Below are 19,754 nucleotides of genomic sequence, written 5' to 3'. Positions count from 1 at the left end.
AAAAAAAAAGGTTATTAAAAACATCTTTGTTGTCAGTTAGCATAATGTCACACTGAAATCCTTACCTTTAATTGAAGTAAAGGGGGAAAAGTCATTCCCTTAAACAGATACATTTTAAATGTTTTTGCCCATATTTACCAAGGGTGCCAGTAATTATGGAGCTGACTGTAATTCAGTCTGTTAAATGAAGTTTGTTTGTTAAATGAAGAACAACCATCTGCATTAACCGATGTTAATCTCCACACACAAGTATGTTACTTTTAAAACTGAGAAGTCAGTTACTTGTTTTGTATGTGTTTGCGTGCTCAGGTATATAAAAATACCTCTAGGTGCATGTTTCTCTGTAAGAGAGCGTGCGAAAGCTAAATAGTCTAAATGTCTAAATGCCTAAATCTTGCCCTCACTTTTCTCGCTCTCCACACATTTAGCTGCTGTGCTGAAATATGAGAATAACGTCATGAACATTCGGCAGTTTAACTGTTCTCCTCACCCCTACTGGCTGCCCAACTTCATGGATGTCTTCACCTGGTCCTTGCCCTTCGTTGGGGAGAAAGGTACATTTTGAAACACTGTGAATACACACACATTCAAGCATTCATGCAGTAATGAGTTTTTTATAGTTCCGTGCAGTACATTATGTTTTAGGGACTATTTTTTGATCAATTATGCCATTACAGATGTTGTCAGTACTTTTCTAACACTGACAGTGTTGTTGCTGACTGATTAGATGTTGAAATCTGTTTTTGTATGGATTGTTTTATTCTTCCTTTTCAGCGATAACTATTTTTATATAAACGTTCAGTAATATTGTAATCAAAACTATGGAGCAGCTACAAATATTGTGGTACATACTGTGTATCATGGAATGTCTTCAAGTATCATCATATACTATTTTTATCATGTTGCCCACTACTGTATGGTAGAACATTGTAGAAAACAGCAATGACATGATCTCTCTCTCTCTCTCTCTCTCTGTGTGTGTGTGTGTGTGTGTGTGTGTGTGTGTGTGTGTGTGTGTGTGTGTGTGGTGGTCTTGCCCCCAGTCACTGAGATGTTGGTCAATGTACTGAGTATCTGCTCCAATGATGAACTGACTACAGATGAGGAGATTGATGGTAAGACAGTTCATCAGTTACAGTTAACATATGCGAACGCACACACACACACTTATACAGAAGGGGCTTGGTGTTGAGTTTCTGAGATTCCCAACAGGAGATGTCACTAGACCAGATTAAGCAGTCTTGAGTATTCAGTATGTGTGGCTGTTTTCAGATCTCTAACACAACAGGTCTGAGCTAAACACAGGGCCAGGCAAGCGTTTCAGCCTAACTGTGGTTAAAAATGTCTCCGCTTGTAAGATCACATGCACACAGTCTGCGGTGAACACGGATGCTGTCTGTAGTAGGGCAAAGCTCTCTGCGTTATAAAAAGGCCTGTAAAGCTAATTTGATTTCCCTACTGCTATGCAATCGGCAGCTGCTCTGAGTTAGTTTAACCAGAAAATATAGCCATTTGAAAGCTTTTCCATTTACATGTTTATAGTAGACCTGTGAATCCTGTGTGTAGCACAGGCACAACCAATAAAACCCATTTTCTCAAAACGACAACAATAAATTTAAGCTTAAAATCTGCTGAAAATATCGGAAAGTGGGCAAAACTCATTAAGATTTTCAGATTACAGGATGAGAGAATATGTAAGGTTTATATAGTTGCCCTTTACATGTTGGGATTATAAGCAGAATATGATAGAAAAGTGCAAGCGGTTGATGTATGTATGTATGTATGTACGTATGTATGATTTCTACATAGCTCATAGTTTGGCTTCATCATTCGCAAAACATAAAAATTCATGTTCATGACTAATGGGATGTATGCACACTGTGGACTACATCTAAAGCACCAGCTGCTTCTGCCCCTCAAAACAGGAAATGGTAAACAAATGTACCTTCTCTGCACTATGGGATGGCTAGCAGCATAAATATGTTATTTTCATGCACTGAAATCCTCAGCGTCTCACAAGCAGCATCACATTTGTGTTCGCTGAACTGCTCGAGTCACATTTCATGTTAAGGAAAATGTAATGAAAGCTGAGGAATATGCTAGGCTTCAGGGCTTCATTTGCATAACAGACATTAAATTGTTAAAGCTGAACATTTATATTTTATTGAGAAGAAAGAGGAATATCTTTGCTTTCAGGCTAGCAGGCTAAACGTTATTAAGTTAAACACTAACATCTCGTCTTTCACTCACTTTTCCTCCTCCTGTCACACTGGGTTTAATATTAATTAATCTAGATTTGAGATTCTTTTTTCTTTCAGATTTGAATATCTTTCTCTCAAATGGTTTACTCCTTGTTCTTCTTTCGTAATCACTGCTTTTCATTCTCCTCTCCCATCCTCTTGTTTGCACATTCTTTTTCATAGGTGACTTCACTTCCCCTGAAACTTTATCTAATCAGTTTCTTTTCTGTTTTCCCCGCAGTCTTTGGGTCAGGCACTTCCTTTCTTTTGCTCCATAGGTGTGGCTTTCTTCCTCTCTTTTCCTCTCTCGCTCTTGCTCTGTGTTTCTCACTTTCTTTCTCTCTTACTCCTTTTCCCTCTCACTCTTTCTTTCTTTCTTACTCTCTTGCTGTCTCCCTCACTCACTGTGCCTGTCTTTTTCCATCTTTCTTACAGTCTCTTTGCTTCTCTCTTTCTCTCCCTCTCCCATTCCTCAGCCATCCACTGATCATTCTTCTGTTCTTTTTCTGTTCTCTTCTGGGGTGTTCTTGAGAAGGACAGCTAATATATGCCCCAAAGAAAGGTACAGCCTCCCACATGCCTTGCCGTGTGCACAGTGCAGCCTTGCTTATTGTTTGTACCTTTTGCTAACGGGTTGCATAACACCAAGTTTAAGCTTTTTATTTTATTAGTATTATTATAGGGATTCATACTAATATTATCCTTAATGTCCACCTAAAGTAGCTGATTACCCACTTTAGATTATTATGTGAGGATGGAAATGTTTGGTGTGTGGATTGCCTCCAGTGATTGCTCACATTGTTAGTGTTGATGGTCTTGTGGGATAATTAATAATTATGCAGTTGATTTTGAAATTAGTGTTCATCAAAAAATTTATAGCTGAGAAGTGTATATAAGCAGTGAATATGGCAGCAGCTTGTTAGTGCCTTATTTAGTATTGCTATATCCTTACCTTATATCGTAGTGATCAGTAAAGTCATTTTAACACTCTAAGTGTGCTCCTAATCCACTGTCTCAACACAATTGTTAACACTGGTACATTAATGTTTGCATACATTTCCAGAAACAGCAATTATTAAGCAAATTACAGTATAATAGAGTATAACACTAAATAAAGAACTAAATAAGCTATTAGTTCATTCACCTTCAGTAATGCAGCATTTGACTAAAGAAATGTGGAATGACTACTGAGAAAGTTGGGAAGGTCTCCTCAGCCCAGAGTTCAGCAAGTGATGTCGAAATAACATGGCTGCACACAGCATCAACAGTAAACAAAGCAGACAGGTTGTTAAATCTATAATATTGACTATACAGTTTGCTGTTTGGGGAGGTAAATATACATCACTCATCATATTTGATCAGCTAGATTGTTACTAAAAAAAGACAAGCATGGAGACGTCCATGTTTCTTCCCCAATGTGTAGCTCAAACGCACAGAACGAGTTAAGTCAATAAGCACTCTATCCTGGTCAAAGTCATGGTGCCAGGGAACACCGGGGCACAAGGTGGGAATACAGCCTGGAACACATGTACACACTTTCACAGCTAGGGTCAGTTTAGAGTAGCTAATCTACCTACCAAATGTTTTTAGGAGGAAACCAGAGAACCTACATGGAGAGCATGCAAAACTCTGCACTTTCAGTAACCCGAGCTCAGAATCAAACCAGGGGCCCTGGAGCTATGAGAAGGCCACATATTAAACTATTAATGTTACCTGTTTAGTGCAGCACACTTAATTATGAATTATTGTCTAATATGGGACCCTTCTCACTGCAGTGTTAGCAAATAACATATTGCAAATTCTATACATCTCATAAATCCTGTATTCCTACCAAACTTCAGTCATGTTATGACCTCCTGACAGTTTAAGGCTGCTCCAAGTATTTACACTATATGGCTAAAAGTATGTGGACAACTGACCATCACACTCATATGTCATTCTTCCCCAAACTGTTGCCACAGAGTTATAAGCACACAATTGTATAGAAGGTCTTTGCATGATGTAGCATTACAATTTCCCTTCACTGGAACTAAGAGGCCCCAAACATGATCCAGCATGACAATACCCCTGTGCACAAAGCGAGCTCCATGAAGACACGTATTGCCAAGTTTGGTGTGGAAGAACTCGAGTGTCCTGCACAGAGCCCTGACCTCAACCCCACTGAACACGTTTGGGATGAACTGGAACATCAACTGTGCCCCAGGCCTCCTCACCCGACATCAGTGCCTGACCTCACTAATGCTCTTGTGGCTGAATGAGCACAAATCCCAACAGCCACACTTCAAAATCTAGTGGAAAGCCTTCCCAGAAGACAGCAGGGGGATTAAATCTAGAATAAGATGTTCAACAAGCACATACGGGTGTGATGGTCAGGTGCCAACAAACTTTCGGCCATATAGTGTATATCATAACTGTTTCAACTAGGTTGGGTTTAATGAAAAATCTGGTTAAGCAACAGTTGTAGAAGTTGTGTGCACTATATTTTCAGTGCCGAAACCCTTTCCACAGCCTCCTAAAGCTAGCATCTTGATTTAAACCGTGTGAATAATAATGTGTGTGTGAAGCTGTGAGTAGCCTCACTGTAACTCTGACTGCACAAATCAGTAGCAAGCTAACCAAATGCTCAGCATGTGTTTCACATTCTGAAGTCTAGAGGCATAGGATGCTGTAGGGGACTAGTTTATTGATCTGACTTGCCTTTGCCAGGACAGCAAATTAGTCGCACTGCCGTGAATGAAGCTTTTTATTGGTTTGGGTAGTTGCACCTCAGGGCTCGATTTAGTTAATGCAGCTGTTTGTCTTTTTGGACATTAGGATAAAAGTAAGCATGTTAAAAATTTGAACTCTTTTAGATATTTGAGGCTGTGCCATGGTTGCAGTAAAAGATGGTTTGCAAAAAAAAGGCCTGATGGAGATATGGCATGACTTTGCTGTGACTTGATTGTGACCCTGTGTTTTTATGCATGTGTGTAGGTGCTACAGCCTCTGCACGCAAAGAAGTGATCCGAAATAAGATTCGTGCCATTGGGAAGATGGCTAGAGTGTTCTCAGTGCTACGGTAAGATACGATTTGTGTGTGTGTGTGTGTGTGTGTGTGTACATGCGTGTAATGTTGTGTCTGTATTTCAGAGAGGAGAGTGAGAGTGTTCTGACTCTGAAAGGTCTCACCCCGACTGGCATGCTACCCAGCGGTGTTCTCTCAGGAGGCAGAGAGAAACTCCAGAACGGTAAGACATACACACACACACACACACCCCTCTGGATGAGGGCAGTTCCACTATTGCACTCTTTATAGCACTTATAACATTTTGTTACAATTTGTAGACACCTCAGAATAGGCCTTAACAATTAATCATATTTGAATTATGATGGTGTTTGTTGGCTTCCTCAGCTAAACAGCCATTACTGATTACAGTATTTGTACATTTCGCTGAAGTTGGCTTATGCAAAGGGCAGTAGTGTCAGTATAAGTAGTGCATCTAGTATGGAATAGCAATTACTATTTTTTAATATTTATTGTGAAATGAATGAACACCATTGCCAGTCCAGGTTGTGTAGGTCAGCTGATCTTTATCACCAGTTCCAACTGACCTAGTTAACCTTTACTAGCTCTCTTCTAGCTCTCTGCATTCTTAGATATATTGATGGATACATGGATGGATAGATGAATGTATAGATGTGCTTTATTGATCCCTCAAAGAGGAAAATTTTGGCAATACAGTAACTGATGAGTGCAGGACATTAAGTGCAAAGACAGTGCAAAAACAAGACAAAGACAAAGAATAACTTTTATTTGGCTACATTTTTAAAGTATGTATCCTAACACTCTGCTAACTTCAGGGCTGGTCAGTGTTCATTAAACTACTTGCTTTTAAAATTTAATTGGGGTTATATGCTGCATATAAAATATCCTCTCAAATAATGGATTATGACTAAGGAATATAGCCCTATAATATATAATGTGTAAGAAAAGTATGTTTAGTGTAAATTTAGTGCAGTGAAGTCCAGTAAACCTATTTGTTCCTGAATTGGCTGAATAACTGATTATCATTTCAGCCATCATCCCATAAGCCTATAACAGATTATTTCAACGATGAAATATGTGCTAACATAAAACGCTTCGTATCATGTTCTTTTCAAAGGGAGAACCTGGGAACTACAGAAAAGAGGCATACTCTCATGGCTGAAATATTTTTATTCTGCAATCCTAGAATTTCTCCTCAAACCCATTTTCCTATTTTGCTAATTATCATTTCGGCTGGAAAAAAAAAAACATTTGTATAAAAATGCAAAAATCAAATAAATCCGTATGATAGCCCTAAAATAATATCTGAGGTGAAGACAATATCTAAGAAAGTTCTATAATGAGACCCAAAAAGTGAAAAGGTAGACTTCCAATTAATATGAAGACTATCTACAATCTAGCTACTTTCTCAGATGTTAGTTTAGCTACATTGATGGGATGGTTTCACATTCAGCTTGTTCCCTAACTGATAGAGGGCAAGTGAGATTTTCTTTCTCTTCAGAAGCAGTGGAAGCGTGGTCATTTTAAATCACATCTTTACACAGTGTTCAGCCCCGGAAATGTTAATTGCCCTCTGTATTTTCCCCCACTTTATTTATGAATATATACTGTTTATACACTGATACACCCAATGCTGGTGGTGTTTCGAGCAAAGGGTTTTCTCTGAATCTCCCCCACTCACTGTACTCTCTACTGACATCTCAAACAATGTCTTTTCTTCTCTCTTTTTCTTCCTGGAAACTGCAGGTATAATGTGTTGTGCAAATGTCTTTCACACTTTTACATGAAACATGCAGAATTCACTCAAATACTCCACACAGTTAACCCTTCTTCATCATGGCACTTAACACATGCTGTATTAAAGCAACTACCTCTACTTTTCTGCATCACAATGTTACAGCACTTGTGTGGAAATTGCATCTTTTTGAAGTTTGTGGTTCAAAGGCTTATAACAGGTCTTATAAAGCATTGATAATGATGCCGTAACGGCAGAGAATATTTCATCATATGGAGTAAAGTGGATGGAGCTTTTGAAGTTTCTGAACCACAGATTCCACACGTTTGTGATTTCCGGAGTTGCTGATATTATGATGCTCAACATAACACACATAATAAAAAGCAGGCAACATTATATTATATGGCCAAAAGTTTGTGGACACCTGACCTAACCATCACACCCATATGTGCTTGTTGAACATCCTATTCCAAAACCATGAGCATTAATATGGAGTTTTTTCCCCTTTGCTGCTGTTATAGCCTCCACTCTTCTGTAAAGGCTTTCTGCTAGATTTTGGAGCGTGGACATGTGCTCATTCAGCCCCAAGAGCATTAGTGAGGTCAGGCACTGATGTTGGGTGAGAAACTGGACGTATAGTCGGTGTTCATCCTAAAGGTGTTCAGTGGGGTTGAGGTCAGGGCTCTGTGCAGGACACTTGAGTTCTTCCACTCCAATCTTGGCAAACCATGTCTTCATGGAGCTCGTTTTATGCACAGGGGCATTTTCATGCTGCAAAAGGTTTGGGCTCCTTATTTCCAGTGAAGGCAAATTGTAATATTACAGCATACAGAGGCATTCTATACAATTGTGTGACTCCAACTTTGTGGCAACAGTTTGGGGAAGAACCACGTATGGGTGTAATGTCAGATGTCCACATACTTTTGGCCATATAGTGTACCTAAATACACTAAAGGCATTTTAGTGTCCATTTTATATTGCAACAAAACTAAATATAACTGTTAATTCCTAAGTAACCTTTTATAAATATACCATTGTGTTGCCTTCTGCCATTACATTTATAAATTTAACCATATTAGCATTGCAGTGAAACTGTGTTTAAAACCGCATAACTGTTATCTATCTATTCACAAACCACAGGCAGGAATTAGAACAACTTTACTCTCTTCCTCGTATGATCTCACATCCAGCACTTGCACTAAATGCGAAGTTTGGTTATATCTAATATAGTGAACGACTATTCATCTGTTCTGGTTTTGAGTGTGCAATGAACATCAGGAGCCGTATTAACAAAAAATCTTACCTTACCACTAAGAGTTCTCCAAAAGTGGAACCAAATGTTCTTCATTAAACTGCAGAGAGGACCATTTGCTGAATGAATTTTCATGAAGTTTATACGTTTAGCTGTTTTCATTTTCTGTGCTGCAGGAAATAATGAATATTTTCTATCTAGGTATGTTAGGAACTAGGGGAAAGTGTCTTGAATTTCTGGTTACTGCCGCATTTAAAAACGGTTGTAATCTTACAAAGGCGCATCTCATGTCTTCAATGCAGACTGATTGCTTTTTCTTGTATAATAACTGCTTGTTGTTGGGCTTGTGTCCACGCTGAGCTTGGTAATTAGTAGGCTTCTTGGACATTAGGTGTATGTACACTAGCTTATGCAAAGCCACCAGAAGCACCACTCCTCTGAGATCCTCATTTGAATGTTGTATATATCTTATACATTTTATTGTTAAACTTGGCTAGTACTTGGTTTCAGCTTGGTTCAGGCAGAAGAGAATATGACAAAGCACTTCATAGAGTGTCTGCTTATTTAAGAAAAACAGTGAAAACTGTTTATCCACAGGATTTAAACTGATTTGCCAAATGTGTCAGTTTGCAATATATATAAACTAACTTGCATTATTTCAAGCCATTAGAGTGAGTAAAGGAAGGTGCAGTCTTTCCAGACCAGGGAACAGGCATAAAAAGTGCAGAGCGAGGAAAGTCTATAAAAAGAAGTACTCCTGTAATAAAAAGACATTACCCCACTGCCCCATGTAAATCTAAATCCACGGAAAAGTAGGCCAGTTGGGAGCAGCCCTTAGCCTTAAGATCTTTGTAAATACGGCTCTAGTAGTTTAGCTTGAAAATAGAGACATGCCAGAGACAGAGTGAAGTGAAGGCTAATTCCTGCCTCAGCATTAGTAGAAACACAGAAACATTGTGTGCTCTCTGTCCACTGAGACAGCAGAGTGCTTCTACTGCAATGCTGTCTCTTCTCTCAGCACTTCTGTCATCTTAGCAGATTGTGTGTGTGGTGTTTTCTCTTGATCCTCTTCTCTTGAACAAAGTCTCCCAGTTTTCCTTAGATTTTACAGAGATCTTCACATTTGGCCTTTCTTTCATTTGCCAAATTTCCATTCTTGTTTTGAACATGTACATGTTCCGGCACATGAACTTGTGCATATTGTTAACTATCAAAGATAGTTACTTGAAGGTAAGTGGCAACTCCCACTCAGTGCTATCAAGGATGGAGATTTTCTTTGATGACACATGCTAACAAGTCTCTCTCAATAGAAATGAAATGTGTGTGGGCTGATACAATAATTTCAGTCATTATTAAAACATTTTCTATTATTATTGACTGTATCCAGTATGTGACACAACAGAGCGCTGAACCTGTAACAGCCGTTCTGTATCTGCATCCAGTGGCTTATCACCATTTCATGCTAAACAGTTAAAATGTATTAAAATACAGAGCAGTGAGACACAGTGAGACACTGTCATGCTCTGAGCACCCACCTCTGATTTCTGTGTGCCTCTGTCCCATTTCCCCAGTCATCCGTTCTCTGTAGTACGAGAATCCCATTTTAAATGTCCGTCATTCCATTCCTCTGAGCCTCTCTTGTTCCTTCTTCCCTTTCTCCTGTAGCATCTCTGTGTGTTCTCACCTCAGAGTTGCGCGCTGTGTGTCAATGCTGTTACATGTACATTTGGCTCTTTTTGCTGCTCGTTGACTTTTTAATGGACAAATTTAACCTGCTCTGCTCACCTCTCTCACTCGTTTTGTAACCCCCTCCCCCTTCTTCTCTTCAGCTACTATTGAGGCTATAGAGGCCGATGAAGGTAAATAGGCCAAAGCCCCTTTCCTCCTTTCTGTTGCCTGTCTGCAACAGATAAAGGGGTTCTAATGGGTTCATCTATTGTTACTGTAGCTTGTGTAGAGTGTGTTGGGTGTTTGGGCAAACAGAGTGCTTTAGTGTTCAGCGAAAATAGAAATAAGAAAAGAAAATACTGAAACAGGCCATGCTTGCTTTAAAGGGGAACTTGATTGCAAGTGCAGCCACGTGTCCTATAGTTTGGAGTTGCATATAATTTTGTACAGCATTGAAACATTTCTATGCAAAATTTTACAGTATATAACAGAGGTTCTCAAACTTCTCGCAGTCAGGAACTGTAACAATAAATTCTACGGACCCTCTCAGTCCTGAAGATAGCTTTTTATTCCTGAACATTCCACCAGTAGAACACATTAGGTCCAAGTTGACCTTATATATATAACCCTCCTTGTGCTCATAACTGTAAGAACGCAATAATAATTGTAGTAATAATGGTGGGTTTTGATTTCCACCACTGTAACAAAAAAATAAATAAATAAAATCATCCCCCATGGCTATACGTTGAGGACCCCAGGACCACCTTGAGAACCACTGGTATATAAAATAGTATATCACACAGTAATTACAAGACTACAGTTACTCAATGTACAGTCTCTATATCCCCTTTAAAACAATGGTACTGATGCAGTTGTGCTTTGTTTTTGCCTAAATTTTGAGTTATACCAACAGTCTATACCGCAAGAACAACCTCAACTGCTCTCTAAATAGTGGCTTTGGCTGCTATTTATGTTATAACTGTTGATGCTTAAGTATTGTTCTTAGACATAAAGGTGCCCACTGTGCCAGTACTGGTTTTCTTTTATTATTATTCTATTTTTGAAATACATTTATTTGGCTTTTCCCCCTCTGTGGATAGTCCGTGGCTGTGCTGTGTCTGTGTTTCTCTCCTTCACTGCTAATAACCTGTGTTTGCCCTGTGCTATGCAGCAACAGTGAAACGTATCCATTGTACAACATGGCCCAAAGCCCTGATCCAAACGGCAGGCCGAGTCAGAAAGGGAACAGCTTAGATTGTTAATCACCAGTGTTTAATACGTCTCTTCAGTTTGCTGCATGCTTCAAACAGGCATAACGTGGTTAACAAGCAACTTCCCTCAGTATCCATATACTGATTTAGTTCCACCTTTATTTTGTGCACACATTTACTATCTTTTCTCACATTTTCCCCTCTTTTATGTTACCTTACCTTCCCCGAGCCTCTGTAGTGATTTTATGGAGTGTGGTGGGAAGTTCAGTTCTTGGTGGCTTGGGTTTTTTGGTTCCCACTGGGCAGTGTAAAATAATCCAGCCTAAAGGGAAGTGGCCTTGTGGAAACCATTTGTGTTCATGGCCCTCCAGAACTGAGACAGCCTAGCACTGCTCCATTCTATAATCCAAAAGAAAATGGTAACTAGTGTGCATATCCTGGTATTTCCTTTTACACATTACATTGATCCAGAAGACTATTTATTCTCTTTTTTTTTTCACCATTTAGGGAATCATGAGGCATTGTGTATTTACAAATCTCAGGATGTAAAGATGCTGAATGCGAAACAAAGTACAACGCAGTAAATAAAGAGGGATTTCAATATTTTGGATCAGCCAAAATATGGATGTGAAGGTTTTCAGTCATCCTGTAAGTCAAGGTCACAGGAATTTTATTTCGTTTCAGTAACCTCCTGGCTCTAGTAACGTCTGTTCATTAGGTTAAGTGGTTAAGATTATATCACAAGTCCAGTCACCTTGACTTACTACAACTAGACATTAGCATATTGACCAGCAAAATAGAACAATCCTAGCAGAACTGTGTGTGTGTGTGTGTGTGTGTGTGTGTGTGTGTGTGTGTGTGTGTGTATGTATGTATGTGTGTGTGAGAGAGAGAGAGAGAGAGAGCTTTGCCATGTCCAGAAATGAGAAGCATCCTATTCTAACATTTCTCCTCCATCCTGCTCCCCACTTCAGCCATCAAAGGCTTTTCACCACAGCACAAGATCACGAGCTTTGAAGAGGCCAAAGGCCTGGACCGCATTAACGAGCGCATGCCACCCCGGCGCGACGCGCTGCCTTGCGATGCCAGCCTCAACTCTCTCAACAAAGCACTGTGCTCCGAAAGCAACGGCACCGAGGCCAAGGCCAGCAGCGGCAGTGCCATCCAGTGATTGTCCCCGCCCACACCCCGCCCATGCCGTCATCAGGCTCCTCCCTCTCTCTCCATGCTACAGTCGGACAGACGAGTGCAGGGGGGCGGGCATCGCGAGTCAGAGGGTAGGAGCAGAGGAAGTGAGGATGGAGAGGGAGGTGAAGGGGAGAGCAGAGTTTTCAAACATGATTCAGAGCGACACTCTCTTAGTCTTTCGATATGCCTTTAAAAATATTTTGCTTGTAAAAACCATGAAAAGTTCTTGCGGGTTCACTCTTTTCTGAATGAGTAAGTGTGGGAAGGGTGCTCTCGGTTGTGGATTGAGAAGCGCAGCAGGCAGATATCTTATGTGAAAAGGCCTTTACTCATTTACTGGTTAACAGATTTTTTTTTCGTGTGTGTAACTTCTTACTAATTATTGTATGTTTACAAAAAAAACAGCACTAAAATGGACAGAGCATAAAGTTTTTAACATGGAAAGGGTGTACAAACTAAATAAGGACTATTTATTGATACCTTTTTTGCTACTCTTATAAACTAGCTCTAAAGTAAATTAGGCAGTCTTAAAAGAATGTTGCAACATTGAAATGCCAAAAATGGAACGTTTTATGGTTTTGTACAGATTATGCTTACCTCAGGTTTCTTTGGTGTGTGTGCTTTGATCCTGTTTTCTGTATAATGGCTAATTTGCTTGATAGCAAGTACCCACTTTCTTGGAGTTTAGAACTGGAATTCATACCTATCATTTGAAAAATATGTTTTGTTTTATTCAAGATGGAGAATAGATCTATTGTGGCTTGCTGGAATTTCTGTGAGTGTTCATTTTTCTTTTTAAGTATTGCGAACAAACAAAAAAAAGTGTGCGTGTGTATATATATATATATATATATATATATATATATATATATATATATATATATATATATATATATATATATATATATATATATATATAAAGCACCTATATTCTGAAAAAAGACAAAAAACAGAAAGCATCTGCCTATGCATGTTTTATAAGATTTATCAAAGGAAATATGAATGAATTACCTTGGCTGCAGAGGCCGGTTTTGATCTGTAGTGTGCTTAGTCAATATATACTGGAAATGTATACCGCCATTCTTTACTCTAACGCCAGGATAAAGCTTCAGGCCTTCAACTTTTGTTATGAAAGCATCAAACTATTTAACATTGGATGAGGAATCAAGGTTTTTAATGCCTGTAAGTACACATGTAGTCCGATTTAGCATGTTTAACTGTTATCGTGACATAAGTTTGTGGTTACATGTGGAACTCAAAATGCATGACAGCTGTTAATGTCATACAAGACAGTTAGACTTTTTTTTTGTTCTTTTTTTGTAAACGTGCCACAGACAAAGTGTAATTTTATTATTATTATTATTATTATTATTATTATTATTATTATTATTAGGAACTATGCTTTGTATATCAGTTACCGGTTTGTTACTGCTCAATACTTTAAGAAAATAAAATACTCCATTGTTTTTTTTTTTGTTTTTTTTTTTTTTTTAAACAAATGCTTAAGTGCCCAAGTAATTCACTACACAACATTAAGACTTGCTTTTGTAATTTAACTTCCAAACTGTTGGCTGATGCAGCATGCACTCACAACTATTAAAGAGTATTTTATATTACTGTTCAATAAAATGTGCATGAAAATAAAACCCTGGATTTGTGTGTAAGTGCCTGTGTGTGTGTGCGCGCGCGCGTGCGTGTGTGTGTGTGTGTGTCCAATGAAAGGGCACTGAGACAGTATAAGTTAAGAAAAATGGATGAATTAAACAAACTGTGGTGTTGCCCTTAAACAAGTTCTGAACCTGAGGAAACTTATCTGTTCTTTTTGCAGTACAGTATAAAATAAGTCTGATATGGTGTCATCTTTGAAGCTCACTAGCTCTGTGAAGACACAACTTTAAATCTGCAAAGAATGAATTTGATCATTTGAGTGGAATCAGAGTATTAGCAATAACTCATTGAGTGGTGTAGTAGTAAAGTGTTTGTGTGCCTTCTTATTCTTTCATCCATGAAAATTGTTACTTCAATTTAAATAGATGAAATAAATTATTTATAGAGTGTATGTGCTAAATAAATATAATATAAGTATCATTTTCAGTAAGAATTTGTGTCTTAAATTTTCAGAAATTTCTTTTTTTTTTTTTTTTGTCTTGGATAAATATTTTAGTTTCTTGCAGATTGTGTATTCAAATACAATAAAAATGTGTCCAGATTTTAAAAAAATAAATTACATTTTATAGTTTAAAGTGATTGAGGTTTTAGGACTAAAAGTAACAAACTTGTTTTTTTTAATTAACAATCAGGATTAATTTCGAGTGTATATTACTGTAGTGAGAGATTTCACACCGGTTTTGTTTGGAGTAGGAAATTGCAGTTTAACCCCAGCAAGAGGTGAATGTTTTTAATGCCTGCTTTGTTTTTTTGTGCTTCCTGTTTGGTAAAACTCTAGTAATAATTCCTGATTAGGACAATTTTAGAAATTACAGAGAGGAAACATGTCAAGCTTTACTTTGCCTTTTCTCTACAGATAAATGAGTGAAAATCAGTAACAGTATTTGGGTCTGTAGTTGTATTAAAAAGAAAGGAAAACAGTTGTGATTGTGCATCAGTGGTCTGATTAAAAGGAGGTGTAGACTGACCAGCTCATTTGTCCCCTGGGTTTTGTACATTTGACTAGCAAAGATGAATAGCCCTGGTGTAGCAGAGTACAAACAGCATGCTAGCTCTAACTCCACGCCTGCACTGTTTCACGTTTACACATACTTATTTCTTTTGGCAGATAACTTTATGAGCGAGGCAGAATACAGCACAAGTACTTGACTGAGGTCTGAACACAAGTGCTGTATGTCTACTGTCTCATCAAAAGCAAGAGTGAGACTGTTATAGGACGAACAGAGGGAGCAGCTAATGGTAATGACACGGCAAAAAGAGAAACATGGCTGGATCGAATAAAAACATTTCTGTTTTCCCAAATTACTGAGAAATTATACTTTAGTGAAAATGTAGATACTGTGTCAAAATGTTACTCGGGTAAAAGTGGTAGTATGTGTAGTAAATGTGTAGTAAAAAAAAAAACGTAGCTACTTTTATATGTACTCAAATATTAAAAAGTAAATGGTTTTAACTGATGAAATTAAGTTAATGTCAGGTTTTCATGTGAAAAGTAACTTATTACTTTTCTAGAATTGTTTTTATTTTAAAACAGCATGCCTTTTTGCCTGAAAATATGATTCAATCTCTGTAAGAGAGCAATGTTTACTATTAGCTACAATTTGACTTGCTTGTTAGCCAATTACGTAACCTACTGGAATCAATGCTAGTCTAACCTGGCATTAGCAAAGACAGCAGGCTAACTTAGTTAAATATAGCCGGTTAACATTAACAAATTAGCAAAACCTACCTCAACATGCTTTTTCAAAAATGCTGGAGTTCTAGAGAGGCGAAGAAGATACCTGTTTTTTATACGAGTCTTTGCTTAGTGCAGTTTTCTTCTGGTAGGGCCAGGGGCGACTATCCTCACTGCAGTCCAGTGGTTTATCCATATTCAAAAATACATGGTAGCTATAGCGTTAACTACATTGTGTAGCATGATGTTTGTCATGTCATAATGTCAAGGCCAATGACGAATTGACTTGATTCTTGATAGTTTCTTGATTCTTGATAGTTTCTTGATTCTTGACTGGATGCTAAACTGAGCCTATTCAGTTGATGATCAGTTGATGAGTTGATGATGATGTATATAATCATTGGCTGGATGAGAGAAGAAGCACCCTTTGTGCTTAGTAGCAAGTACTTTGAGGTGTGAATAAAATTATAAGGAGAAAGTAATTCAATTTCAATAACTCAAGTATAAATACACCAAAATAATCCTTAAGTATCGTAATGAAGTGCAACTACTCAAGTATTGTCCACCCCTTGATAGGCAGGATGACTAGAAGCTCTGTCTTTGAAAGACTGAGTAGGAGGTGCAGGCTGAGATATCTGTAAGGCAAGATACAATGCGTGCTGAGTCTGAGGCATTCTCTGGTGGGAAGAGCAGGTAGAGCTTAGTGTCATAAGCACAGGGAAACATGATAAGCCGTGAGGCAGAATGACTTTTGCAAACAAGGCAGATGAACTCATGAAAAGCTTAATAATCAGCTAGGAAAAAGGTCTCAGGGAGAGATAGTGTTATGGAGGGTAGCTTTGTTGCCTCACAGCTCCAGGGTCCCTGGTTTGATCCTGAGCTCTTGTTACTGTCTGTGCAAAGGTTGGCATGTTCTGCCGTGTCTGCGTGGGTGTTCTCTGGATTTTCGAGTAGGTGTATTGGCTATTGGATGAAGCATTTCCTGAAGATGAATCAATGAAAAGGTCTCCTCTGTACTGTAGATGAGAAACCCAAGCCTCCCTGGTGGAAGCAGGAATTTTAACAGTGACTGTACTGATGTTGCATATACAGTCAGGGGAAATAAGTATTCAAACACTTTGGTTTTTTTATTTAATACACTCCCAGTGCATATATCCATTTCAAATGTACATACCTAATGTCTTTTGACTTTGTACTTATAAATATGGAGCAAAAAAGTATGGATGATGTCATCAGCATAAAGAAGATATGTTTAAAAAAAATTAAATTGATCGAGAAGAAAATAGTCATACACCACAAACTACGAACATTAATTCTGTGTTGCAAAGCTGTTGTTGGCAGTTACAGCTTCGGGATGTCTACAGTAAGAAGTAAGATTTTTGTAGCATTGTGGTTCATTTTAGGCTCATTCCTCTTGGCAAATCATCTTCAACTACCCAAGGTTATGTGGGTCATTCTGATGATCTCACAATTTCATATTTCAAAATTTTCCATACTTATGAGTCCTCCAAATACTGATTTCCCCTCACTGTTTCTGATTATAGAGTAGTTGATTGCATTTCAACATGTGCTAAAGTCTTCAGTGACATTGGCTCTGGATTCTCTGAAGACAGTTTCTTTCCTTAAGTCCCTGCAGAGAATTAAAGATTGGTCCAATTATAATGTGAAATAGGAAATTACCATTTGGCAGCCTCAAATAAAGGTGTTTCCTTTGTGGTGCATAATGAATTTTGGCAGGGCCGGGGTTGGTGGGTGGGTGAGGGCAATTCAGGCAACACAAGCGTACCTAGTTTACTGCTATGAAAACACCTCTGCTGAATTGCTGGAAAGGATGTTTATGGGAGTTAGCGCTACTCATCCTGTACAGACACGTGGACCAAATAGGTTAACGACATTAAAGCAAATACCACTTGATAATTTATACTTAATATAACAATATTATGATTTAAAAGAGATGAAAAACATGAAACAGTTGTTAGGTAAAAAATGTGGGAAGTTGTCCCTAATTTTCAGTACTGACTGTTAAATAATACTCACATGGGGAGAGTGAGGACAGTTGTAATACTCATGTAGGGGACAGTTTTCACACTATCAATCTCTCCAATCAGCAACAAGCTACAGTCATGACACTCACTCTGCACAAGCCCAATAGCAACCTCTGCAAAAAAAAAAAAAAACCCAGCAACTTAATCATAGCTCTGAAGAATTTTTCATCCAAATTCAGAATTTGAGGTAGGAAAGTAATTTTCATCTGGAGAACATTTCGATGGTCAAGCGCTTCAGTTAATGTTCACATCAAACATCAGAATGGGGAGAAATGTGATATGTGATCTCTGTGACTTTAAGCGTGGCATGGTTGTTGGTGCCAGATGGGCTGGTTTGAGTATTTCAGAAATTGCTGATCTCCTGGGATTTTCATGCACGACAATCTCTAGTGTTTACACAGAATAGTGCAAAAAACAAAACAAAACAAAACAAAAAACATCCTGTGAGCAGAGGGTCTGCAGGCTGAAATTCCTTGTTGAAGAGAGAGATCAGTGGAGAATGACCAGACTAGTTTGGGCTGACAGAAAGTCTATAGTAACTCAAATAAGCACCCTTTACAACTGTGGTGAGAAGAAAAGCATTTCAGAATGCACAACACATCAAACCTTCAGGTGGATGAGCTACAAACAGCAGGAGACCACATCAGGCTCCACTCCTGTCAGCCAAGAGCAAGAATCTGAGGCTGTCATGGGCTCAGACTCACCCAAACTGGACAGCTGAAGACTGGAAAAGAAAAGGTGATTTTTTTTCCTGCCACTCCACCACAAATTTAATGAATTGAGATACATAACAAAGTCAAAGACGGGCAAGGAGGAGGCGGGAATCGAGTGAACATAAATAATGTAATGTTTAATCATAAACAACATAAATATAACATAAAACACCAACACAAAACATGCCTGCATCTCTCCCTCTCCCTCGGCCTCTCCAGCCGCTCCTTTATCCCTCTCTCCCTCTCTCCCACTGATTGGCCGACTCAGTGCCAGGCGTGCGTCCTCACAGCCTGGCCCCTCCCTCCTGCTCATCACAAGATGTTTTGATCCATTGATTTGGAATTAATATAATTAATTCCTTTGTTTTAATGTTATATATCCTCTGATATTAAGATGAATATTTATTTATTATGAATAATTAACTATTAATACCTATTATATGTCCAAAAAAATGGAGTTTTAGAATCTTTAATCATGAGATTAAAGCAAAAAAAAATGTCACAGCTGACTCTAGTCTCCCCTATTATTACCCCTACTATTGCAGGAGGATGAGTTGGATCATGGGCATATTTAATTTTCTTAAAAGCTATTAAATTAATTATGAGCCTTAGACCTTTAATTACTTGCAAGCTCAGACTATTTGGAAAGGTAAGAAGAACTCTATTGTGAGCATCACCTGTTTTGAGGCTCTGCAGTACAGTTCTGCTTTGACTGATTATCATTTGCTATTTTTTGTGGGAACTATGAGCTTTCAGTGCAGGCAGATCAGTCTTTCCAAACGAAAATCCTTGTTCTGTAGGGAAGCTACCTACTTGCAGGGGGTGTTACTGATCTTTTCTCTTCAAGAGGAGTCTATTTCCCTGAGTGATTGGTGTCTATCTTTTGTATGGGTGTGAAACACAGTGTGAATAAATCAGTGGATACACAGCCTTTCTGAAGCTGTTCATGAAGTAACAGCGTAATAAACAAATGAATAGTATCAGCTACTGAGGAACAATATCACCATGACATTTTATTTTCATCAGTGTATCAGGAAACATTTACCAAGGACAGCAGAGTTTATGTCCCCTACTTTCTCTCAGTGAATCTTACATTTGTGGCATCTTTGAGGCACATTACAAAGTAAAATTAGAATGCTATAAGATAATATGATTGCTTTGAATGACAGGATTTCTGGTTCTTATCTAGTTCCTTGTTGTGAAGTGAATTAGATAAGCGTTTATTTACTGTCCAAGAAAGAATGTTAGGTTGGTTTCCTGAAAGTTGGGATTTCTTTGGAAAAACAGAACATGAGCAGCTTATTCCTAGTCCTGCAGGATCACTGAAGTTCTCC

General features: G+C 38.4%; 1 protein-coding gene across 4 annotated transcripts in view; it reads left to right on the top strand.

Moving 5' to 3' along the window:
* LOC113540494 (protein phosphatase 3 catalytic subunit alpha) overlaps window positions 1-13,970 on the top strand; it is an 88,314-nt gene extending 74,344 nt beyond the window's left edge. Inside the window, exons 9-15 of one of the 4 annotated variants that reach the window (XM_026937021.3) lie at window positions 429-554; window positions 1,044-1,115; window positions 2,776-2,802; window positions 5,214-5,298; window positions 5,370-5,467; window positions 10,082-10,111; window positions 12,106-13,970. In XM_026937021.3, the coding sequence (XP_026792822.1) occupies window positions 429-554; window positions 1,044-1,115; window positions 2,776-2,802; window positions 5,214-5,298; window positions 5,370-5,467; window positions 10,082-10,111; window positions 12,106-12,302 (635 nt within the window). In that variant the 3' untranslated portion in view covers window positions 12,303-13,970. The remainder of the gene's footprint in view (window positions 1-428; window positions 555-1,043; window positions 1,116-2,775; window positions 2,803-5,213; window positions 5,299-5,369; window positions 5,468-10,081; window positions 10,112-12,105) is intronic. The other 3 variants (XM_026937022.3, XM_026937023.3, XM_026937024.3) reach the window with 3 other exon arrangements.
* Window positions 13,971-19,754: the final 5,784 nt, after the last annotated feature.

This window comes from Pangasianodon hypophthalmus, chromosome 4 (genome assembly GCF_027358585.1).
Source record: "Pangasianodon hypophthalmus isolate fPanHyp1 chromosome 4, fPanHyp1.pri, whole genome shotgun sequence".
NCBI classification, from domain to species: Eukaryota; Metazoa; Chordata; class Actinopteri; order Siluriformes; family Pangasiidae; genus Pangasianodon; species Pangasianodon hypophthalmus.
This window is presented reverse-complemented; position numbering and strand designations above follow the sequence as displayed.